This window comes from Salmo trutta, chromosome 18 (genome assembly GCF_901001165.1).
Source record: "Salmo trutta chromosome 18, fSalTru1.1, whole genome shotgun sequence".
In the NCBI taxonomy this organism is placed as follows: Eukaryota; Metazoa; Chordata; class Actinopteri; order Salmoniformes; family Salmonidae; genus Salmo; species Salmo trutta.
This window is the reverse complement of record NC_042974.1, coordinates 34,944,466-34,970,917: the sequence shown is the minus strand read 5'-3', so window position 1 is coordinate 34,970,917 and position 26,452 is coordinate 34,944,466. Positions and strand designations below refer to the sequence as shown.

Sequence of the window (26,452 nt, the reverse complement as noted above, 5' to 3'; positions counted from 1 at the left end):
GGGCCCGACATCCACAGGTGGGGGTTGTGGTTACAGCCCAACACCGTGCAAGACGTTTGGCATTTGCCAGAGAACACCAAGATTGGCAAATTCGCCACTGGCGCCCTGTGCTCTACACAGATGAAAGCAGGTTCACACTGAGCACATGTGACAGACGTGACAGTCTGGAGACGCCGTGGAGAACGTTCTGCTGCCTACAACATCCTCCAGCATGACCGGTTTGGCGGTGGGTCAGTCATGGTGTGGGGTGGCTTTTCTTGTGGGGGCCGCACAGCCCTCCATGTGCTCGCCAGAGGTAGCCTGACTGCCATTAGGTACCGAGATGAGATCCTCAGACCCCCTGTGAGACCATATGCTGGTGCGGTTGGCCCTGGGTTCCTCCTAACGCAAGACAATGCTAGACCTCATGTGGCTGGAGTGTGTCAGCAGTTCCTGGAAGAGGAAGGCATTGATGCTATGGACTGGCCCACCCGTTCCCCAGACCTGAATCCAATTGAGCACATCTGGGACATCATGTCTCGCTCCATCCACCAACGCCACGTTGCACCACAGACTGTCCAGGAGTTGGCGGATGCTTTAGTCCAGGTCTGGGAGGAGATCCCTCAGGAGACCATCCGCCACCTCATCAGGAGCATGCCCAGGTGTTGTAGGGAGGTCATACAGGCACGTGGAGGCCACACACACTACTGAGCCTCATTTTGACTTGTTTTAAGGACATTACATCAAAGTTGGATCAGCCTGTAGTGTGGTTTTCCACTTTAATTTTGAGTGTGACTCCAAATCCAGACCTCCATGGGTTGATAAATTGGATTTCCATTGATTATTTTTGTTGTCAGCACATTCAACTATGTAAAGAAAAAAGTATTTAATAAGATTATTTCATTCAGATCTAGGATGTTATTTTAGTGTTCCCTTTATTTTTTTGATCAATGTATATTATTTTGTATACAGTGAGGGAAAAATGTATTTGAGCCCCTGCTGATTTTGTGCGTTTGCCCACTGACAAAGAAATTATCAGTCTTTAATTGTAACGGGCGTCGTAAGGATTAGACCAAGGTGCAGCGGGAATGTGTATACTCATCTTCTTTATTAAATCAAAAGAAGGAAAAAAACAAACAAATCATGTATGCAAAACAACAAACGACACCAAACAGTCCTGTCAGGTGCACAGACACAAAACAGGAAACAACTACCCACAAACCCCCATAACACAAACAACCCTATACGTAGGACCTTCAATCAGAGGCAACGAGGAACAGCTCGTTGAAGGTCAATCAACAAACCCTAAACATAGAAGTAGAAAAACTAGACTGAACATAGAAAAACACTAACCTGGAACATAGACCAAAAACCCCGGAACACTCTAAACAAACACACCTCTTACATAATAACATAGCCCAACAAACCCCGAAACACTCTAAACAAACACCCCCTGCCACGTCCTGACCAAACTACAATAACAAATACCCCTTTACTGGTCAGGACGTGACAGTACCCCCCCCCCAAAGGTGCAGACCCCGGATGCACCTAAAATAACAAAACCTTATCCAATAACTCTAAACACAAACAAAAATTAATCCCCAACTAAAGGGAGGGAAGGGAGGGTGGCCACCGTCACCGACGGTTCTTGTGCTACACCCCCCCCCCCTCCCCAACCCACCTACTATGGAGGTAGATCAGGCTCCGGCCTTACTCCCCAACCTAACCTGTCCACCCCCGCTAAATACTTATTAAATATTACCCTCCCGAAGTCTCTGAGCTATGGCGCATCGCTGAAGACCTCGGGCTGATGTGCGTTGCTGGAATCCTCGGGCTGATGCGTGTCGCTGGAGACCTCGGGCTGAAGGGAGACTCTGAAAGCTCCGGACGGGAGGGCGACTCTGGCTGCGCCGATTCCGGACTGTAGGGCGACTCGGGCTGCGCCGATTTCGGACTGTAGGCCATCTCTCTCCGTTCCGGACTGTAGGCCGTCTCTCTCGGTTCAGGACTGTGGGCCGTCTCTCTCGGTTCCGGACTGTGGGCCGTCTCTCTCGGTTCCGGACTGTGGGCCGTCTCTCTCGGTTCCGGACTGTGGGCCGTCTCTCTCGGTTCCGAACTGTGGGCCGTCTCTGCTGGCTCCGAACTGTGGGCCATCTCTAGACGGGGCACTGTTGCCGGAAGCTCAGGACTGGGCACTGTTGCCGGACACTCTGGACTGGGCACTGTCGTTGGAAGCTCTGGACGGGGCACTGTCGTCGGAAGCTCTGGACGGGGCACTGTCGTCGGAAGCTCTGGATGGGGACTGCGCACTGAAGGCCTGATGCGTGGGGCTGGCTTAGGAGGTGCCAGACTAGGAACACGCACCACAGGGCTAGTGCGAGGAGCAGGAGCAGGACGAGCTGGACTGTGCTGACGCACTGAAGGCCTGGTGCGTGGGGCTGGTACTGGATGTACCAGACTGGAGACACGCACCCCAAGGCTAGTGCGAGAAGCGGGAACAGGACGTACTAGACTGGGCTGACGCACTGGAGGCCTGGTGTGTGGTGCTGGCTATAGAGGCGCCAGACTGAAGAGACACGCACCACAGGGCTAGTATGAGGAGCAGGAACTGGATACACCGGGCCATGGGTAAGCACTGGAGGTCTGGAGCTCACCTCCTGCACAACCTCTCCTGGCTGGATGGTAAAAGCAGCCCTGCATGAGCGGAGTGCTGGCACAGGGCGAACTGGGCTGTGCAGAGGCCTGATGGTTGCCGTGCTTAGAGCAGGCGTAGGGTAGCCTGGGCCTAGGAGGCGCACTGGTGGCGAGATGCGCTGCGCAGGCATCCTCCTTCCAGGCTGGATGCCCACTCTAGCACGACACTTGCGAGGGGCTGGGATCACTCGCACCGGACTGTGCGTGCGCATGGTTGAGATCGTGCACACTTCCGCATACACCGGCGCTCTCGTCTCCACACACCTCCCCATAATAAGCACGGGAAGTTGGCTCAGGTCTACTGCCTGCCCTAGCCAATCTCCCTGTGTGCCCCCCCCCAAAAACAATTTATTGGGGGTGCCTCTCGTACTTGCCCATCGGCACGTATAATGCCTCATAGTGACGCCGCTTTGCCTTGGCTGCCTCCAGCTCCTCCTTAGGGCATTTGTACTCCCCAGCCTTCTGCCATGGTCCTGCCCCGTCCAGGATCTCCTGCCATGTCCATGATTCCACATAGTCCACATAGTTCCACTGCTGCTCCTTCCTCCGCTGCTTGGTCCATTTGTGGTGGGCAGTTCTGTAACGGGCGTCGTAAGGATTAGACCAAGGTGCAGCAGGAACGTGTATACTCATCTTCTTTATTAAATCAAAAGAAGGAAAAAACAAACAAATCACGTATACAAAACAACGAACGACACTAAACAGTCCTGTCAGTTGCACAGACACAAAACAGGAAACAACTACCCACAAACCCCCATAGCACAAACACCCCTATACATAGGACCTTCAATCAGAGGCAACGAGGAACAGCTGCCTCCAATTGAAGGTCAATCAACAAACCCTAAACATAGAAGTAGAAAAACTAGACTGAACATAGAAAAACACTAACCTAGAACATAGACCAAAAACCCCGGAACACTCTAAACAAACAACCCCTGACACGTCCTGACCAAACTACAATAACAAATAACCCCTTTACTGGTCAGGACGTGACAATAATTTTAATGGTAGGCTTAATTGAACAGTGAGAGACAGAATAACAATAACAAAAATCCAGAAAAACGCATGTCAAAAATTTTATAAAATGATTTGCATTTTAATGAGGGAAGTATTTAATCCCTCTGCAAAACATGACTTAGTACTTGGTGGCAAAACCCTTGATGGCAATCACAGAGGTCAGACGTTTCTTGTAGTTGGCCACCAGGTTTGCAGACATCTCAAGAGGGATTTTGTCCCACTCCTCTTTGCAGATCTTCTCCAAGTCATTAAGGTTTCGAGGCTGACGTTTGGCAACTCGAACCTTCAGCTCCCTCCACAGATTTTCTATGGGATTAAGGTCTGGAGACTGGCTAGGCCACTCCAGGACCTTAATGTGCTTCTTCTTGAGCCACTCCTTTGTTGCCTTGGCCGTGTGTTTTGGGTCATTGTCATGCTGGAATACACATTTTCAATGCCCTGGCTGAGGGAAGGAGGTTCTCACCCAAGATTTGACGGTACATGGCCCCGTCCATCGTCCCTTTGATGCGGTGAAGTTGTCCTGTCCCCTTAGCAGAAAAACACCCCCAAAGCATAATGTTTCCACCTCCATGTTTGATGGTGGGGATGGTGTTCTTGGGGTCATAGGCAGCATTCCCCCTCCTCCAAACACGGCGAGTTGAGTTGATGCCAAAGAGCTCCATTTTGGTCTCATCTGACCACAACACTTTCAATCAGATGTTCATTGGCAAACTTCTGACGGGCATGTATATGTGCTTTCTTGAGCAGGGGGACCTTGCGGGCGCTGCAGGATTTCAGTCCTTCACGGCGTAGTGTGTTACCAATTGTTTTCTTGGTGACTATGGTCCCAGCTGCCTTGAGGTCATTGACAAGATCCTCCCATGTAGTTCTGGGCTGATTCCTCGCCGTTCTCATGATCATTGCAACTCCACAAGGTGAGATCTTCCATGGAGCCCCAGGCCAAGCGAGATTGACAGTTCTTTGTGTTTCTTCCATTTGCGAATAATTGCACCAACTGTTGTCACCTTCTCACCAAGCTGCTTGGCGATGGTCATGTAGCCCATTCCAGCCTTGTGTAGGTCTACAATCTTGTCCCTGACATCCTTGGAGAGCTCTTTGGTCTTGGCCATGGTGGAGAGTTTGGAATCTGATTGATTGCTTCTGTGGACAGGTGTCTTTTATACAGGTAACAAGTTGAGATTAGGAGCACTCCCTTTAAGAATGTGCTCCTAATCTCAGCTCATTACCTGTATAAAAGATACCTGGGAGCCAGAAATCTTTCTGATTGGGAGGGGGTCAAATAATTATTTCCCTCATTAAAATGCAAATCAATTTATAACATTTTTGACGTGCGTTTTCTGGATTTTTTTGTTGTTATTCTGTCTCTCACTGTTCAAATAAACCTACCATTAAAATTATAGACTGGTCATTTCTTTGTCAGTGGGCAAACATACAAAATCAGCAGGGGATCAAATACTTTTTTCCCTCACTGTACATATTGCATATTTCCTATCACCTAATGAACAACCACAATACCAGTCTGGTGTTAAGCTTTCTGTAATGTGTTGACAAATCCTGAATATGACATCTGCTGCTTTAGATTGAATGGTCATATCTCAGTTATTGTTTTCATATCTACAAAGAAGAAGCTATTTTCTTTACTTTCAGACTGTGAGCTGATCAAGGGGTCAAAAATGTAGATATTGCCAGATGTTCACTGTCCGAGGAACAGGCCGTGGAAGCTTTATCGCTGGCAAAAGTGTTCATAACCAGAGGTAATTAAACTGTTCTGTGTTATTTTTCTCTCTTCCTCTCTGCCTGTCTTGTTGTACATGGAACCTGTCTCACATGCACCGTTTGGAGGAAGAAGGATACACTGTCGAATTCTATCCACCTCTTCTGTGTGGGATATGAGTCCCTACCTCATCTGTGGGCAGATCTTCAGCATTTCACAGAGAGTTGGAATAATCACCCTTTAAGTACAGAGCCGAACCTGACACCTCACCAGCTGTGGCATATCAGAATGCTCCAAACACCTGTGTACATTTTTGTTTTTGCCTTAGTACTACACAGCTGATTCAAATGATCAAGTCATAATCAAGCTTCAAGTGGTATTTATGTCTAATAATGACATTATCTTCTATTGTTTGTCCTCATGTGTCTGTTTTTCAGCATAAAGTACTCTTTGGCCACTTAGTGTGGACACCAGGTGAGACCACACACACACACACACAATAACAGACTCTCTCCTTCACTTCATCCCTCTCCCCTTTCTCCCTAAATCCTCTAGGCTATATTAGTTGTGTTGGTGAACCCCTCCCGCATCTGAACTGGCTGACACAGAGGGCACAGCATGATCATAGGTGAGAGGTCAGGTCAACATGAAGTATTATTAAAGAGATGCTTTACATTGAAATACAGATAGAGATGTAGTAGTCCCAGAGTTAATGATAGAAGGTCAGTTTTGTGTTTCACCTCCTGATGATTATGATGACTGACTGTGTTAGAATAAAAAAACAAGGCTTTACCATGCTCTCTCCCTATCCATCTGTCTCTCGTCTGCAGGTATGTTTTGATGTGAGAGGGGAAGCCAGTCCTGTCATCGCCACCTCACCCGCACTTAAGATAACCTTCGGGTCAACTGGGGGCTTCGGACCGCTAGAGACACTGTAATTGTGATGAACTGAGAGAATATTAGGGTAGCACTGTAATTCATTAATCATATGCTGTCTGCCTCTGTTCTTACCTCTTTCCCTTTCTGTCTTCTACACCTCTCCCCACCTCATCTTTCTTCCTCATTTTATAATGCACACCATATGTGCATTGAAATACAGATTGAACTTGTATTTATAATATAATATTACAATGACCATAATTATAATGCATGTATTATGTATTTATAACACCTGGATAATGAACTTATTTCAATAAAGCGTTTCACATTCTCCACTGGTTGAAATTAAGTATCTCATTGAAATGCTATCCTGTGTCATCAGATTAATGCAGATGAAGGGAGTTAGATATGCATAGTTTTTTTCTGTATATATGAATTACAAATCAGCCTTTACCTAAATCATGTTTCTAGTCTATTGCATAGTTACAATGTGTAAACATTGATGTCCCAGGAGCAGGAGTGGTAAACATTGTTGAAGTGTATAATTGTAATACATACATGCAGACACAGCATCATTCAAAGAATGGAGTTTGATACACCTGGTATTGGATATGACTGAAAAATAATGTCTCAGAGTCATACCTGAACCACAACTTTATTTGCCAAGGAAGAGTACATGATTAGTGAATATATTCAATGGACAGGCTACAATGTGGGGGGGATCTCATGCGTGGTACTAACTACAGTACATGTTTATAGGACTTGCATCCTGGCACCATAAAGTTATTATATTCTACTCAATGCCATTCAGACTTGAAGTTGATACAACAACTATGACAGCTGAGGTTCATAGATTGGTATGAATATTAGTTCAGAACCTAACATTTTAAAGTCCATACACAGATAGGCTGCATACTGTAGCTAGCTACACATCCATAGGCATACAGTTATTTTTATCCTCCACTACACAATAAGCAAGTAAATAGTTAGCTAGCTATGTTACTTCAGCTGTATTGCACGGCATGGCAAGCTTACACAATTGTACATTCAATTTGCAGTAAATGCTTTATCTATCTAGATTCTTTACATCCACTGTTTCCCAAGACGACAGCCTGGTTTTCTCAGGAGTCCCTAAAACATTAAACAACACGAATTACAATGTGATACTGTACTCATATCATAACACCAGCTAGCTAGCTGATGTTAGCTAGTCAGTTAACTTGCTAAATCGCAATTTTCATAAATGAACTTTATGACAAAAAAATATACACAATTGTTTGTCTCTACATTAACATATTCCTCTCAATTGTACATTTTTATCTTGATTCGATATGAAGTTATAACTACTTACATCTGCTTCCCCGTAATGTTTTGTCAGCCATCTTTGTTGAAGAAAGCTCCAGGGACGGGTGGCTTGCGTCAAATTCATCATTGGAACCACTCGATATGATTGGTCATATAAAAACCTTGTGACTCAAATGCATAATGAGTGCTCTAACTCCCCCTTGTGGTGGTCTGGAGCAATGAAGCCGTGACGCTGGGTACCTCTAAGTCCCGCGGTGTAAGCCATTCTGCCCCTCAAGGGTTCTAAGCATGTTTACCAGTGTGTACATAGACAGTGCGAAGGCATTGAAGGCTTCTGTGTCTCCAAACTCGACAGTGGGTTCAGAATGGTGCCTATCTCACATTGGACGAGTTGGTGGCACTGGCCGTACTTATCCTGCAGGGCTTGTAAGAAAGCAGTGTAAGTCTTGGATGAAGGCCTTTGCGAGCCGGAATGCACTGGGTAGCACTTGATACTTATACTGCTCATTTAGGTGTCTTGATTGCAGGTTAACGTAAATGTGAGTGGTTACAGGATCAGGCGTTTGACACTAGTTTGTACTTCACGGTAGGGCCGTTCGAAAATTTATATAACATTTTTATTAGAAAGGCTTTCTTGAACGTGAATGTTCATGTGCATTAAATAGTGACTGCCCCTAAAAAGCAGCTAATCCCTTTGAAAATGGCCTTTGTGGCATTGGTATAAGTCAGAAAAAAATTGTCCAAATTTACAACAAAGTATTAAATAGGATCATTTTGGTCATAAACTCAGTCGGATCTAAAACGGAGATTGGAACCTCAGTGCATCACAACGAGTAAAGGAAGGTTGGGAATGGATTACAATTATGTCAACAAATCATGCCCCCTTTTGCCAACTCCACATGCAAATCGCCCACCCTCCCACTTCGCTTCCCTTCACTGAGGGGGTTTGAGTAATCTGTCCCGGCACCCGGGTTGGCATGTTTTGCTTGCATTCGTTTTGGAACTGGGCTGCCTTCCAGGCGTGAGCCAGGTGCCCCGTTCAAAGCCCATGACGGAGTCGGCTCAAATCAAAAGTGACGTAATTATCACATGTTGTAATGAGTAGGATTATGTGTTTCCACATGTACACATGATTGCTTTTGATAACAACACTTTATCTGCCTTCCAAATGAAAACTAGTTCAAACATATGCACTGAAGAAAAATATAAACGCAACATGCAGAAGTGTCAAAGATTTTACTGAGTTACAGTTCATATCAGGAAATCAGATAATTGAAATAAATTCATTAGGCCCTAGTCTATGGAATTCACATGACTGGGAATACAGACAAGCATCGGTTACAGGTACCTTTAAAAAAAGTAGGGGCGTGGATCAGAAAACCAGTCAGTATCTGCTGTGACCACCATTTGCCTCACATCTCCTTCGCATAGAGTTGATCTGGCTGTTGATTGTGGCCCGTGGAATGTTGTCCCACTCCTCTTCAATGGCTGTGTGAAGTTGCTGGATATTGGCGGGAACTGGAACACTTGATCCAGAGCATCCCAAACGTGCTCATTCTGTGAAATGTTTGGTGAGTATGCAGGCCATGGAAGAACTGGGACATTATCAGCTTCCAGGAACTGTGTACAGATCCTTGCGACATAGGACCATGCATTAATATGAGGTGATGGTGGCGGATGAATGGCATGACAATGGGCCTCAAGATCTCGTCACGGTATCTCTGTGCTTTCAAATTGGCATCAATAAAATGCAATTGTACTCTTTGTCTGTAGCTTAACGCCTGCTCATACCATAACCCAATCGCCACCATGGGGCACTCTGTCCACAATGTTGAAATCAGCAAACCGCACACCCACATAACGCCATACACCGCTGTCTGCCATCTAACTGGTACAGATGAAAAAAAGATACATCTGTTAAGAGCACACTTCCCCAGTGTGCCAGTGGCCATCAAAGTTGAGCATTTGCCCACTCTACTCGGTTACGATGACAAACTGCAGTCAGGCCAAGACCCTGTTGAGGATGACGAGCATGCAGATGAGCTTCGTGAGGGTGTTTCTGACAGTTTGTGCAGAATTTCTTTGCAAACCCACCATTTCATCAGCTTGACTTCATCCACATTTTGTTACGTTACAGTCTTATTCTAAAATTGATTAAATTGTTTTCTTTCCTCTATCAATCTACACATAATATCCCATAATGACAAAGCAAAAACAGGTTTTTAGACATTTTTGCAAATGTAAAAAAAAATTAAAACTGAAATATCACATTTACATAAGTATTCAGACCCTTTACACTTTGTTGAAGCACCTTTGGCAGCAATTACAGCCTCAAGTCTTCTTGGATATGACACTACAAGCTTGGCAGACCTGTATTTGGGGAGTTTCTCCCATTCTTCTCTGCAGATCCTCTCAAGCTCTGTCAGGTTGGATGGGTAGCGTAGTTGCACAACTATTTTTAGGTCTCTCCAGAGATTTTTGATCAGGTTCAAGTCCAGGCTCTGGCTGGGCCACTCAAGGACATTCAGAGACTTGTCTTGGCTGTGTGCTTTGGGTCACTGATGAAGGCCACTGTGTTCTTGGGACCTTCAATGCTGCAGAAATGTTTTGGTACCCTTCCCCAGATTTGTGCCTCGACACAATCCTGTCTCCGAGCTCAACAGACAATTCCTTTGACCTCATGGCTTGGTTTTTGCTCTGACATGCACTGTCAACTGTGGGACCTTATATAGACAGGCGTGCCTTTCCAAGTCATGTTCATTGAATTAAATTGACCACAGGTGGACTCCAATCAAGTTGTAAAAACATCTCAAGGATGATCAATGGAACCAGGATGCACCTGAGTTCAATTTCGAGTCTTATAGCAAAGGGTCTGAATACTTATGTAAATAAGGTATTTAGTATATTTCTTTAATAAATGTTCAAACATAAAAATATATATTTGTTGCTTTGTCATTATTGGGTATTGTGTGTAGATTGATGAAGATGTAATGTAACAAAATATGAACAAAGCGAAGGGGTCTGTATGTACATATCTACCTCAATTACCTCGTACCCCTGCATATGAACTGGTACTCTGTTTAGACAGCAAAATTATTGTTACGCATTGTGTATTTATTACTGGTGTTACTATTTTTCTATTATCTATGCATTGTAAGTAAACATTCCACTGGTAGTCTAGACCTGTTCTTTATGAAGCATGTGACAAATAAAATTTGATTTGATAAATGTTATATTACTGGTATATTTACTAGTAAACTACCAGAATTTTGGTGACTTTATTATTTTGTTGTTCAATTTTATCACATGACATCTAATGGCCTTTTTGGGTACTTCAGATTGTCTTTTTGTGGCCTTATCACATGTAAAATATATAAATGAATAAAATAAGATTTTTTTAAACCTGTAAAACATTATCCTTAATATGAACCATCAACTTAGTGAAATCAATTGGTGTTTAATATTAGGGTTTCAGCATGAAATATATATATTTATATTTTACACACTTATTTATTTTACTATGTCTTTGTTGTAAATGTGTTGGGGCCAAACTGGTGGCAGTTGTGAAAAAAGTCAATGGAAAATAATGCCATTGTTTATTAGATGCCTTTTCATAATTAAGCCTATTTTCTCAAGAACCATATGGTCTATCCACTAGAAACTCATGGACAATATGTACCCATAAAAAACATTATATATATCATAAAACATTTATACTATATATGAATAATATATATATTTTTAAGTTATTCAAGTATAAATTACCAAAGTTACCATAGATTGCCATAGACAGAACATTAAGTTTTGCAACCCTAAGTTTGCTTGAATGTGAGTATTTGAATATGTATTTGGTTTGTGTGTGTGTGTGTGTGTGTCACCGATGCTGTAATTTTTTTACTGGAACCAAACTTTTGATTCCAGCTAACATACTTTGAAAGGTTCACTGACATCTGCCAATCAATCAATTAATCAAGTTTATATGATATTTGTTAACATAACATTTTCTTACAGAGCTCCAAAGCTAGTAAACAAGATTAAACATATTTAGATTTTTTTTTCTTCTTATGGTTATTTTGATGTTGAACACACCAAACATAATATTCTATCAAACTATGTAATGATTGGTATTAAAAATCAGGTACATTCAAATCTGTCTGTTTTTATTTACAGTCTTAAAATGTTTTACTAATAATCCTTAAAAACAGACATCCATTTTCTATACTTAATGCTTATTACTGATCTCAAGACTTGTAGCCTATTGATTTCTCTCTCCCGCCCCAAATAGTGATTATGGCTTTGAGAGGCAGAGTGATGGAGGATGCACCCCTGTCTTTTGGTTTGTTCCATCCTCCGTGTCCACAGACTGCACCACTGGGGACAGCTTCCTCAACACTACTGGGTATGGCAAATCTTCATTTAAACATTATGTACTGCTTATCTAGTCAGAAATGCACTCAAAGGAAAGTACAGTATTAGAGATCCCTTCAGCAAATTTGACATGATATTTTCTTGTTTTATTTCTTCATATGTATTTAAGATAGAGTACGGGCTGTCTAGTTATTTATGTATGTATGTTGCAGATACCGTAAGGCTCTGTCCAATAACTGCACTGTGGAAACCCTGGGGAAGTATAGCTCTAGGAGCCAGAGGTGTCCCCACCAGGCCCCCAGAGGTCTGCAGCTGGTCACCAGTGAGGGGACACTTACAGCCACCATGGGGGACAACGTCACCTTCCTGGTGTTTCTGGACGAGGTAATGCCTGGAATATTTCTTAGAGATCTTATCAACTATTGAAAGAATGTGCTGGGTCGTTCCACAAATTGGGTACCTTTTGAGTAGCGTAACTTGGTGATACATTTTTAAAAATAATAATCTGTCATAAAGAGCACATATTCAATTTAGATAACAAATATGTTTTGCCACTTCAAGAGGTTAATAAAAAAAAGACAATAGCAAGTGCCTATTAAGTGCAAAGTGAAGTAACAGGGTTGACGAGTTCATCTTAAATCAGCCATAAATACTCTTTTGACAGGGGAATAGAAGCTTGTTGTGTGCAACAGGGAGGGGAAATTGAATGCAAGCTTCACCAATTTTTTATTTTTTACAAATTTCTAGTCTGTCAATCTATGGGCACAGACAAACATACACATGACAAGACACGCACTAAAAACGCAAGTTCACATGGATTTTGTATTGTAGATACAGTATGTGATAGTGGAGTAGTCGCCTGAGGGAGCACACTTAATGTGTTGTGAAAAGTGTTATGAAATGTAATGTCATGTAATATTTTTTATTTTATATAACTGCCTTAATGTTGCTGGACATCCTTAATAAATACAAATACAAATGGGTAACAGGGTTGATGTGTTATGCTCGCCCACTCAGTTTTCCACCACAAAACATGAGAAAGTAGCCAAAAAGAGTAGAACCAGCTCACCTGCTTAAAACATCTTTGGGATCTGGGGGCAGTATTGAGTAGCTTGGATGAGTAAGGTGCCCAAAGTAAACTGCCTGCTACTCAGGCCCAGGAGCTAGGGCATGCATATTATTAGTCCAGTGTGGCTCAGTTGGTAGAGCATGGTGTTTGCAACGCAAGGGTTGTGGATTCGATTCCCACGGGGGACCAGTATGGAGAGAAAAAAAAAGTATGTAATGTATGCATTCACTACTGTAAGTCGCTCTGGATAAGAGCATCTGCTAAATGACTTAAATGTAATTAGTAGATTTGGATAGAAAACACTCTGAAGTTTCTAATAATGTTTGTGAGTATAACAAAACACATATGGCAGGCAAAAACCTGAGAAAAATCCAACCAGGAAGTGGGAAATCTGAGGTTTGTAGTTTTCAAGTGATTGCCTATCCAATATACAGTGTCTGTCGGGTCATATTGCTAGATGTCAACAGTCTTTAGAACATTGTTTCATGCTTCTACTGTGAATGGGGAGAGAATAAGAGCTGTTTCAACCAGGTTTCTGGAAAAATGCCATGAGCTCAGTCACGCACGCAGCCGTGAGAGCGAGCTGAGTTCCTTTTCATTTCTAAAGACAAAGGAATTGTCCGGTTGGAATATTATTGAAAATGTATGATAAAAACATCCTAAAGATTGATTCAATACATCGTTTGACATGTTTCTACAAACTGTAATGCAACTTTTTTGACTTTTCGTCTGGACTTAGTGCATGCGCCTTCTGCATTTGGAATAGTGAACTGAATGCGCGAACAAAAAGGAGGTATTTGGACATAAATATGGACTTTATCGAAACAAAACAAACATTTAGTGTGGAACTGGGTTTCCTGGGAGTGCAGGAAGATCATCAAAGGTAAGTGAATATTTATAATGCTATTTCTGACTTTTGTTGACTCCACAACATGGCGGGTATCTGTATGGCTTGTTTTGGTGGCTGAGCGCTGTACTCAGATTATCGCATGTTGTGCTTTTGCCGTAAAGCTTTTTTGAAATCTGACACAGCGGTTGCACTAAGAAGAAGTGTATCTTTAATTCTATGTAAAACACTTGTATCTTATATCAACGTTTATGATGAGTATTTCTGTAAATTGATGTGGCTCCCTGCAAAATCACTGGATGTTTTAGAGGCAAAACATTACTGAACATAACGCGGCAATATAAACTGAGATTTTTGGATATAAATATGAACTTTATCGAACAAAACATACATGTATTGTGTAACATGAAGTCCTATGAGTGCCATCTGATGAAGATCATCAAAGGTTAGTGATTAATTTTATCTCTATTTCTGCTTTTTGTGACTCCTCTCTTTGGCTGGAAAATTGCTAGATGTTTTTTTGTGACTAGGCGCTGACCTAACATAATCATATGGCATGCTTTCCCCGTAAAGCCTTTTTGAAATCAGACACTGTGGCTGGATTAACAAGAAGTTAAGTTTTAAAATGGTGTACAATACTTGTATGTTTGAGGAATTTTAATTATGAGATTTCTGTTGTTTTGAATTTGGCGCCCTGCAATTTCACTGGCTGTTGTCGAGGTGGGACGCTCATATCCCAGAAGATGTTCCGTCTTTGTTTTAAAAAAAATATTTAAAAAAGGAATAATTTCAATAATTCCATATTAAAACGAGAGTTCAGTTCACGTAAAGGGTCAACCTTATAATTATGAATAGGTTGTTTTTTTATGTTAAAAGTAATCACGAATCACATTAAATGAACTAGGGCTTTACAATGATGGGGACAACTTTGAGAAATGTTGGGGTAAGTGGGTTAAATCTTACTAGAAGTCACAGAGGGTGCACATGTCAAAATGCTGAAAAAAATCGGATTTATTGAATTTTCCATGTGGTCTATATTAAAAGGCACTTCATTTAATATAACAGGCTGTTAAAATTCACCATTTGTACTTAAAATATAAAATGGATTCAAAAGGCACTCATTTCGTGGTATGACCCTGCTATGAATGGGCATATCTAGATGTAATGTATTTGCCGCCCTATAGTATACATTGGTTTACTCTCAATCGTCAACCAATGGATTGAGATGAGCTGCAGCGCATCATGTTGTACATTTTGTTGATTCATAGAGCCTTGATGGTTGTTGTCAAACACTTGTAGCCATTGTCATATAACAATTGTCACATATAACAATGTATTTCTACATGCAGAATATGTGTAGGATATATAAATAAATATATGAATATATGTATTTAAATTGTGTTAAACATGCACACTGGGGCCATTTTTTATCTAATCATAAACATGTTTCCATTGGTAGAGTGATGGCTCCACAACAAGTATAACATTGGACTTTGGAGATGGGACGGCCATATCCTACACTAAAATCAGCTCCATAGAGGATGGAGTCAAACATACATACAGTAAAGTGGGCATTTACCAAGTGGCTGCCACGGCACTCAACAGCCTTGGCTCTGAGAGAGTCTTACTGTATCTACATGTTACCTGTAAGTGAAACAGCAATGAATTACTGATATAATTCATTTACTATAGAATTACAGGTACTCTTTGCAACATTTCTACCCTTAAAATACTCTGTTAATGATGTATCTGCAGTAGGAAAGGAATACACTTCCATGAAATGAAACACTTCTATTTTATTTTATTGTAGGTCTACTTGAGCAAGTGCAGCTTTCAGCTCCCTCGGTGGTTGTTAGGAATAAAGCAGTGAATCTATCAACAGTACTAAAGCCAAGTTACGTTGGATCAGTCACCTACTACTGGTGGTTCAACAACCACACTGAGGTCAGTCAAGAATTCCACTTTATCTTAAAACTTTACAGATTTACAGAACTTTACTTACCTCATTTACCATATTAATTGCAATATTGTGTATCGTATGGACAAACCCACCTGTAGTTTGTGACATTCTCTCTCTCTCTCTCTCTCTGTCAAACTCTATCACTCTGTCTTTTGTATGTGTGTTAGCCTGTTATGACTTTAGTGGGAGGAATGTCCTTCACCTTCTCAAAGGAGGGAATCCATACTGTCACCGTGCAAGTGTCAGTTGGTAACACTGTCCTTCAAGACAAAATAACTGTTGCTGTCTATGGTAAGGTATTTGAAATGACTCATCACTAAATTACAGAGGTGTTATATGTTTCTAACATCCAGGTGGTAAATATTCTGTGATATAAAATACTGACTGTGATGCGAACAATAAAAGGTGATTTGATCATTTAGATGTTTAACGTTTAATAATTTATAACCTCTTATGATCTATTAACAGTTTCTCTCTTATTATCTAGTATCTATCACCATTAAATGTGTGTCTTGTATTTTCCTGTAGAGCATTTCAAGTCACACATTTTAGCCTTCTCCTCTAATCTGGAGGCCTTTAATCCTGGTGTGGCTGAATGGAGGCAGGACATCAGTAGAGTGGTCAAGGACTCCATGGTCCAAGTGAGTTCTCCTGTACAGTACTACTACAGAACTTCTTACCAGTAAATTACTGCGACTACAGTAACTAATTGGTGCACTCATGATTATTTCAAGTAATTCTAACAGCATTGCAAACAACTTGGTAGCAAATTGTATGTCATGATGCTTCCCTCACTGAATTCACCGAAGTTAGCTGGTAAACATTACTAGCAGTATAGGTAATGTCCCTATAAGTATTTGGCCTAATGTAAATAGCAGGTAGAGTGTAACATATAAGGTAAAGTGTTTCCAGTCTCCTCCATTGTCTCTCTCAGGATATCGAAAAGTACTTTGGGTTACATAAAAGGCCTGGCTGCTGAGCTATATATACACCACACACTGGCTTTCTGTCTTGTCAGCTATGACCATGTTTTATACCAGGAAACTGACAGGGTTGTTACAGCGCAAATGCACTTAAAAAGGCCTGCTCTTTACTAAAAACTGCCAAAATGAACTTGCATGTTTGAGTTGATTTGTGCATTATCTCTTGCCAGTGACTGATACTTAGTCAAATGACATCTGAAAAAAAAAGCTGGTGCATTTAGCCTTTTCCATAGTTAAGTACATTGCAGTGCTATATGACAAAACGTAATGAAAATATAGGAGAAACTGAGATGCCAGATGTATTTTTTATTTTTCATTACTTTTTAATTGAAGGTCACAGGGATCAGTGGAGAGCAGCTTCTAGTGTCAGTGCTCCCAGGGTTGCCAACGGCAGCAGAGTTTTGCATCGTCCCTGAAAAAAGGTCAACAGAGGGGAGAATGGCTGGAAAAATGACACATTTAGAGCAGGTAATGTATCACCAGACTATAAAGTCTTAAATGATTTTGAATTATTATTATGGTTCTACCCATTTACTTCCATTTATATAGATCCATTACTTGTAAACTGTAGTTAGGCTTACAGTACCTCAATGTTAAATTAGCAAGTAATAACAGCATCACTAAATAGCAGCACAATGTGAAAACACATTTCCTCTTGATTATATTCTTCATATCATGGTGGGTTCATCATTTGCTCATAATTAGTTTTTCTCTTTTCGCTGCTTTAATCAGACATGCATATGGACTCTACTGATCCTCTATTAGATATACAAGCGCAACAAAATTGCATTTATTTACACACTTCCACCACTAGAGGGCAATGTCTTCCCATCAAAATAACAGAACCTCGCTCTTGAAGAGCTGCATTCATCTCAGTACATCATTGCAACCTCAACTGTAGCATCACAATTTATTTCACATAACTCCTTTCTAACCATTATAAGTTAATAGCTCTAAGACATACTATACTTATCATTCACTCCATTATAAAGGGTTTGCTTCGAATATAATAACTAAGATGCTGGACCTGGGCTCTAATGGTTTTTACAGCTCTATAATTCTTGACATTCTATAGAGTTGATAAAACACACTACGTTCTCATGTGCCTTTCAGCAGCTCAATTGTATAGTAAAATTGATATCCATTTCAGTCCACCATCAGACACTTTTATTCTGCATGATCTGTTACAATCCTGGATCCACTTATTTGCATATGTTGCAACATGTAAGCGTAATTCCAGTGGCTCACAGTTAGTCTTGAACTGAGTTAATAGGTATTTAATTACAATGATGCATCATGTAATTGGACACATCAGAGGAGACTAGTGGCGGAGCAGCCTGAGTTGGGAATTAGGCGGATGTATTTATCTATAGCCTGTCTGAATTCCTGGCAAGACCTCACAGACAATGGGGTGATATATCTTAGTTCACTATTGCACATCTTCTTATGCGTGTGTGTGGTATGGCGTGTGTGTGCACATTGGGTTTGTGTGTGTCTGTGTGGTGGGGGGGGTGGTGATGTCTGGCACAGCTTATTAAAATGTGTTATAGATTTACTGACCCTGATATGCCACTAGAATAAAAAAGTAATTATTCATACAGTGTAGAGCAGTCTAATTTTAACCAGTGGAAAGATTTTAGAAAGAGCGAGATGGAATTAGTGAGCCATGGCTAAGGAGTCAAATGGGTTTTGGGAATGCTTTCTGGTCTCTTGTTAAATGGTTTCTGGTAAATTGTTAAATTACTGCTTTATCTAGCTGTGAACCCTTAATGAAAAAAGCAGGCTTCTGGCAAACTGTTGTGGCAAATCTTAGGCCAATTTTAAAAAATTGCTCATATTTTCATGTGCAAATTAGTTTTTGTCACTGGTCTACACACAATACCCCTTAATGTCAAAGTGGAATTATGTTTTTAGAAATTTTTACAAAAAATAAATAAAATAAAAGCCGAAATGTCAATAAGCATTCGACCCCTTTGTTATTGCAAGCCTAAATAAGTTCAGGAGTACAGATTTGCTTCACAAGTCGAATATAAAATGTTGCATGGGCTCCCTCTGTGTGCAATAATAGTGTTCAACATGATTTTTTAAATTTCTGTACTCCACACAGAATTATCTGAAAGGACCCTCAGTCGAGGAGTAAATCTCAAACACAGATTCAACCACAGAGACCAGGGAGGTTTTCCAATGACTTGCAAAGAAGGGCACCTATTGGTAGATGGGGGGAAGCAGACATTGAATATCCCGTTGAATATGATTATTTAGGACACTTTGGACGGTGTCTCAATTAGAGGTCGACCGATTATGATTTTTCAACGCCGATACCGATACCGATTATTGGGGGCCGGAAAAAGCCGATACCGATTAATCGGATGATTTTTTTAAATGTATTTGTAATAATGACAATTACAACAATACTGAATGAACACTTATTTTAACTTAATATAATACATCAATAAAATACATTTTGCCTCAAATAAATAATGAAACATGTTGAATTTGGTTTAAATAATGCAAAAACAAAGTGTTGGAGAAGAAAGTAAAAGTGCAATATGTGCCATGTAAGAAAGCTAACGTTTAAGTGCCTTGCTCAGAACATGAGAACATATGAAAGCTGGTGGTTCCTTTTAACATGAGTCTTCAATATTCCCAGGTAAGAAGTTTTAGGTTGTAGTTATTATAGGAATTATAGGACTATTTCTCTCTATACGATTTGTATTTCATATACCTTTGACTATTGGATGTTCTTATAGGCACTTTAGTATTGCCAGTGTAAGAGTATAGCTTCCGTCCCTCTCCTCGCTCCTACCTGGGCTCAAACCAGGAACACATTGAATACAGCCACCCTCGAAGCAGCGTTACCCATGCAGAGCAAGGGGAACAACTACTCCAAGTCTCAGAGCGAGTGACGTTTGAAATGCTATTAGCGCGCACCCCGCTTACTAGCTAGCCATTTCACATCGGTTACACCAGCCTAATCTTGGGAGTTGATAGGCTTGAAGTCATAAACAGCGCAATGCTTGAAGCATTGCGAAGAGCTGCTGGCAAAACACACGAAAGTGCTGTTTGAATGAATGCTTACAGTACGAGCCTGCTGGTGCATACCACCGCTCAGTCAGACTGCTCTATCAAATCATAGACTTAATTATAATATAATAAACACACAGAAATACGAGCCTTAGGTCAATAATATGGTCGAATCCGGAAACTATCATCTCAAAAACAAAACGTTTTTTCTTTCAGTGAAATACGGAACTGTTCCGTATTTTATCTAACGGGTGGCATCCCTAAGTCTAAATATTCCTGTTACATTGCACAACCTTCAATATTATGTCATAATTACATAAAATTCTGTCAAATTAGTTCGCAACAAGCCAGGCGGCCCAAACTGTTGCATATACCCTGACTCTGCATGCAATGAACACAAGAGAAGTGACACAATTTCACCTGGTTAATATTGCCTGCTAACCTGGATTTCTTTTAGCTAAATATGCAGGTTTAAAAATATATACTTGTGTATTGATTTTAAGAAAGACATTGATGTTTATGGTTAGGTACACGTTGGAGCAATGACAGTCCTTTTTCGCAAATGTGCACCTCATCGATTATATGCAACGCAGGACAGGCTAGATAAACTAGTAATATCATCAACCATGTGTAGTTAACTAGTGATTATGATTGATTGATTGTTTTTATAAGATAAGTTTAATGCTAGCTAGCAACTTACCTTGGCTTCTTACTGCATTTGCCTAACAGGCAGGCTCCTTGTGGAGTGCAATGTAAAGCAGGTGGTTAGACCCTTGTTAACCTGTTAGTGACCCCTTAACACGCGAACATCCAATTGATTTGAGCGCCAAATTCAAAACAGCAAAAATCTCATAATTACAATTTCTCACACATACAAGTATTATACACCATTTTAAAGATAAGATTCTCCTTAATCTAACCACATTGTCCAATTTCAAAAAGGCTTTACGGTGAAAACAAAACATTAGATTATGTTAGGACACCACATAAACAAGAAAAGCCACACAGCCATTTTCCAAGCAACTAGATGCATCACAAATACCAGAAATACAGCTAAAATATTCACTAACCTTTACACAATACATGTATGTTTTGCTCGATAAAGTTCATATTTATATCCAAAAACCATTTTACATTGGCGCGTAATGTTCAGAAATGTTTGGCTCCAAACCATCCGGTGAATGAGCACAATGAGCACACATATTACAGAAATACTCATCATGAACTTTGATCAATATAGAAGTGTCATGCACAGAATTATAGATACACTTCTCCTAAATGTAAGCGCATTGTCAGATTTCAAAAAAGGTTCACGGCGAAAGCACAATTTGCAATAATCTGAGTACAGCCCAGAAGACACCAACAACTAGCAAACAGAAACCTGCCATCTTGGAGTCAATAACACAAAGAAATTACATTATAAATATTCACTTACCTTTGATTATCTTCATCAGAAGGCACTCCCAGGAACCCCAGCTCCACAATAAATGTTCGATAAAGTTCATATTTATGTCCAAATACATCAATTTTGTTCGCGAGTTAGGTACACTCTCCAAATCCACAACGCACATGCTTACTTAGTCCAGACAAAAAGTCAAAAAAGTTATACCACAGTTTGTAGAAACATGTCAAACTATGTATAGAATCAATCTTTAGGTTGTTTTTAACATATATCTTCAATAAAATTCCAACCGGTCCTATCCGTTCTCTTTGGGAGTGAATATGAACTCAGCTCGCTCCCAAGTCCTTGCGCGTGACTGAGCCCATGCCTTATAATGGGACACCTACTTCCTTGGGCTGTTATTCCCATCAAATTCACCATGGAATCTTCAAACACCGTTCTAAAGACTGTTGACATCTAGTGGAAGCTTTAGGAAGTGCAAAATGAACCCATAGTCACTGTATACAGTCAAGGCAATCACTTGAAAAAACTACAACCTCAGATTTTCCACTTCCTGGTTGGATTCTTCTCAGGTTTTTGCCTGCCATATGAGTTCTGTTATACTCACAGACATCATTCAAACAGTTTTAGAAACTTCATAGTGTTTTCTATCCAAATCTCCTAATAATATGCATATCCTACCTCCTGGGCCCGAGTAGGAGGCAGATTCATTTGGGTACGTTTTTCATCCGGCCGTGAAAATACTGCCCCCTATCCCTAAGAGGTTTTAACCGTAAGGTTGCAAGATTGAATCCCCGAGCTGACAAGGTAAAAATCTGTCGTTCTGCCCTGAACAAGGCAGTTAACCCACCGTTCCTAGGCCGTCATTGAAAATAAGAATGTGTTCTTAACTGACTTGCCTAGTTAACTGACTTGCCTAGTAAATAAAGGTGTACATTTTTTTTGTATAATACATCTTTTTTTTAAACGGCAAATTGGTGTCCAAAAATACCGATTACCGATTGTTATGAAAACTTGAAATCGGCCCTAATTAATCGGCCATTCCGATTAATCGGTCGACCTCTAGTCTCAATACACCCAGTCACTAGAAAGATACAGGCATCCTTCCTAACTCAGTTGCCGGAGAGGAAATAAACCGCTCAGGAATTTCACCAATGGTGACTTTAAAACAGTTACAGAGTTTAATGGCTGTGATAGGGGAAAATTGATGATGGATCAACAACATTGTAGGTACTGCACAATACAGAGGGAAAAGAAGGAAGCCTGTACAGAATAAACATTTCCAAAACATGCATCCTGTTTGCAACAAGGCACTATGGAGAGTGGTACTCAGTAATGTGTTGTATTGGATTTTCCCCAAACATAATTTCTTTGCCACATTTTTTGCAGTATGAGTTTATTTTCATAGTGGTGGCTGCATCATGTTATGGGTATGCTTGTAATGTTTCAGGAGTGATAAAATAGAAACAGAATGGAGCCAAGCACAGGCAAAATCCTAGAGGAAAACTTGGTTCAGTCTGCTTATACACCAGACACTGGGATATGAATTCACCTTTCAGCAGGACAATAACCTAAAACACAAAGCCAAATATACACTGAAGTTGCTTACCAAGAAGACAGTGAATGTTCCTGAGTGGCTGAAATACAGTTTTGACTTAAATCTGCTTGAAAATCTTTGGCAAGATTTGAAAATGTTTGTCTAGCAATGATCAACAACCAATTTGACATAACTTGAAGAATTTTTTAAATAATAATAATGGGCAAATATTGTACAATCAAGGTGTGCAATGCTGTAATCGTTGCCAAAGATGATTCTAAGATGTATTGACTCAGGGGTGTGAATGCTTATGTGAATGAGATATTTCTGTATTTCAATAAATTAGCAAAAATTCTGAAAAACATGATTTCACTTTGTCATTATGGGGTATTATGTGTAGATAGGTGAGACAAAAAGGCACTCTTGCTACAACATTTACATGAGAGAAATGTGAACACTATGGGGATGTTGACCTTAGGATGATTAAAGGGACAACTATAGAATTATTTACATGAGCCAAGTGATAACTGAGCAATGAGCTTTCAACTAATGGATGTTTAAAAGAGAAAGAACCAAATTAAAATAATTAAAACAACAAAAACAAAATTAAACCCAGTTCAGAACTATTAGATGAAAAATTGTACTTGGCCTTGCTGCTATTAGGCCATACAAATGCATTGAATAACAGATTCACTACATGGAACAACAGATAGTACACCCAAAAAGACTTAAGGAAGTTTGTTCTGACGTGTCTGTTCTATATCTAAGAGATACAGTTGAAGTGGAAGTTTACGTACACTTTAGCCAAATACATTTAAACTCCGTTTTTCACAATTCCTGACATTTAATCCTAGTATAAATTCCCTGTCTTAGGTCAGTTAGGATCACCACTATATTTTAAGAATGTGAAATGTCAGAATAATAGTAGAGAGAATGATTTATTTCAGCTTTGATTTCTTTCATCACATTCACAGTGGGTCAGAAGTCTACATACACTCAATTAGTATTTGGTAGCATTGCCTTTATATTGTTTAACTTGAGTCAAACGTTTAGTGTAGCCTTCCACAAGCTTCCCACAATAAGTTGGGTGAATTTTGGCCCATTCCTCCTGACAGAGCTGGTATAACTGAGTCAGGTTTGTAGGCCTCCTTGCTCGCACATGCTTTTTCAGTTCTGCCCACAAATGTTCTATAGGATTGAGGTCAGGGCTTTGTGATGGCCACTCCAATACCTTCCTTGACTTTGTTGTCCTTAAGCCATTTTGCCACAACTTTGGAAGTATGCTTGGGTTCATTGTCGATTTGGAAGACCCATTTGCGACCAAGCTTTAACTTCCTGACTGATGTCTTGATGTTGCTTCAATATATCCACTTTTTTTTCCCTCATTCTGCCATCTATTTTGTGAAGTGCACCAGTCCCTCCTTGTAATGTGGTCTGTGTGTAGCTTGTGTAGAGGAGTCAGGTGCAGGACAGCAGATATGAGTAAATAAACATAATTTACTCAAAATAGACAAATATAATACAATATAGTGGGCCCGCATAATGGACTGTCTTACATACAAACAATTACTCACAAACAAACATGGGGGATCAGAGGGTTAAATAATGAACAAGTAATTGGGGGATTGAAACCAGGTGTGTAAGACAAAGACAAAACAAATGGAAAATGAAAAATGAAAAGTGGATCGGCGATGGCTAGAAGGCCGGTGACGTCGACTGCCGAACGCCGCCCGAACAAGGAGAGGGACCGGCCTCGGCGGAGGTCGTGACAGTATCCACCCCCTTGATGCGCAGCTCCAGCAGCGTGCCAACACCAACCTCGGGGACGACCCGGAGGACAAGGCGCAGGGCGATCCGGGTGGAGACGGTGGAAATCCCATAGCAACGAAGGGTCCAAGACGTCCTCCACCGGCACCCAGCATCTCTCCTCCGGACCGTACCCCTCCCACTCCACGTGGTACTGAAGGCCCCTCGCCTGACACCTCAAGTCCAGGATGGCTCGAACAGCATACGCCGGGGCCCCCTCGATGTCCAGAGGAGGCGGAGGAACCTCCCGCACCTCAGACTCCTGGAGTGGATCAGCCACCACCGGCCTGAGGAGAGACACATGGAACGAGGGATTAATACGGTCATCTGGGGGAAGCTGTTACCTGTAGCATACCTCTTTCAGTCTCCTCAGGACTTTGAATGGCCCCACAAACCACGGACCCAGCTTCTGGCAGGGCAGGCGGAGGGGCAGATTTCGGGTCGAGAGCCAGACCTGGTCCCCCGGTGCGAACCCCGGGGCCTCACTGCGGTGGCGGTCGGTGCTCGCCTTCTGCCGCCTCACGGCCCGTTGCAGGTGCACATAGGCACAGGTCTCCTCCGAGCGCTTAAACCATTCGTTCACCACAGGAGCTTCGATCTGGCTCTGATGCCAAGGTGCCAGAACCGGCTGATATCCCAGTACGCACTGGAAGGGAGAGAGGTTAGTTGAGGAGTGGCTGAGTGAGTTTTTGGCCATCTCTCCCCAGGGGATGAATGCCGCCCAATCCCCCGGCCAGTCCTGGTAATATGACCGCAGAAACCTACCCACATCCTGGTTTACTCTTGCCACCTGCCCGTTACTCTAGGGGTGAAAATCTGAGGTGAGGCTGACCGAGACCCCCATACGTTCCATGAACGCTCTCCAGACCCTGGATGTGAACTGGGGACCCCGATCAGAGACTATGTCCTCAGGCACCGCGTAGTGCCGGAAGACGTGAGTGAACAGGGCCTCCGTAGTCCATAGGGCCGTAGGGAGACCGGGCAAAGGGAGGAGATGGCAGGACTTAGAACACCGATCCACAACGACCAGGATCGTGGTGTTGCCCGGTGTGGGAGGAAGATCCGTCAGGAAGTCCACCGACAGGTGCCACCACGGCCGTTGTGGAACGGGTAGGGGTTGTAACTTACCTCTGGGCAGGTGCCTGGGAGCCTTGCACTAGGCGCACACCGAGCAGGAGGAAACATAAACCCTCAAGTCCTTGGCCAAGGTGGACCACCAGTACTTCCCACTAAGGCAACGCACCGTCCGACCGATGCCAAGATGACCAGAGGAGGGTGACGTGTGGGCCCAATAGATCAGACGGTCGCGGACAGCAGATGTAACGTACAGGCGCCCAGCTGGACACTGAGGGGGAGTGGGGTCTGTGCGTAACGCCCACTCGATGTCCGCGTCCAGCTCCCACACCACCGGTGCCACCAGGCAAGAGGCCGGAAGTATGGAAGTGTGATCCATGGACCGGTCCTCTGTGCCATACATCCGGGACATTGCGTCTGCCTTAGCGTTCTGGGAACCTGGTCTGTAGGACAGAGTGAATACAAAACGGGTAAAGAACATGGCCCACCTTGCCTGGCGAGGGTTCAGTCTCCTCGCCGCCTGGATGTATTCAAGATTGCGGTGGTCAGTCCAGATGAGGAAAAGGTGTTAGCCCCCTCAAGCCAATGTCTCCACGCCTTCAGAGCCTTAACAACAGCCAACAGCTCCCGGTCCCCCACATCATAGTTTGGCTCCGCAGGGCAGAGCTTCTTCTAAAAGAAAGCACAGGTGCGGAGCTTTGGTGGTGTGCCCGAGCGCTGAGAGAGCACGGCTCCTATCCCAGCCTCGGTCGCGTCCCCCTCCACTATGAACGTCAAAGAGGGATCCGGATGAG

At 42.0% G+C, this 26,452-nt stretch overlaps 1 protein-coding gene across 1 annotated transcript in view; it reads left to right on the top strand.

The window, feature by feature from the left end:
• Positions 1-26,452, top strand: part of LOC115153227 (VPS10 domain-containing receptor SorCS1-like) — a 58,295-nt gene that overhangs the window by 21,449 nt on the left and 10,394 nt on the right. Inside the window, exons 10-16 of the mRNA XM_029698440.1 lie at positions 11,874-11,987; positions 12,169-12,340; positions 15,332-15,518; positions 15,683-15,816; positions 16,000-16,123; positions 16,361-16,473; positions 17,149-17,283. Of these exons, the coding sequence (XP_029554300.1) occupies positions 11,874-11,987; positions 12,169-12,340; positions 15,332-15,518; positions 15,683-15,816; positions 16,000-16,123; positions 16,361-16,473; positions 17,149-17,283 (979 nt within the window). The remainder of the gene's footprint in view (positions 1-11,873; positions 11,988-12,168; positions 12,341-15,331; positions 15,519-15,682; positions 15,817-15,999; positions 16,124-16,360; positions 16,474-17,148; positions 17,284-26,452) is intronic.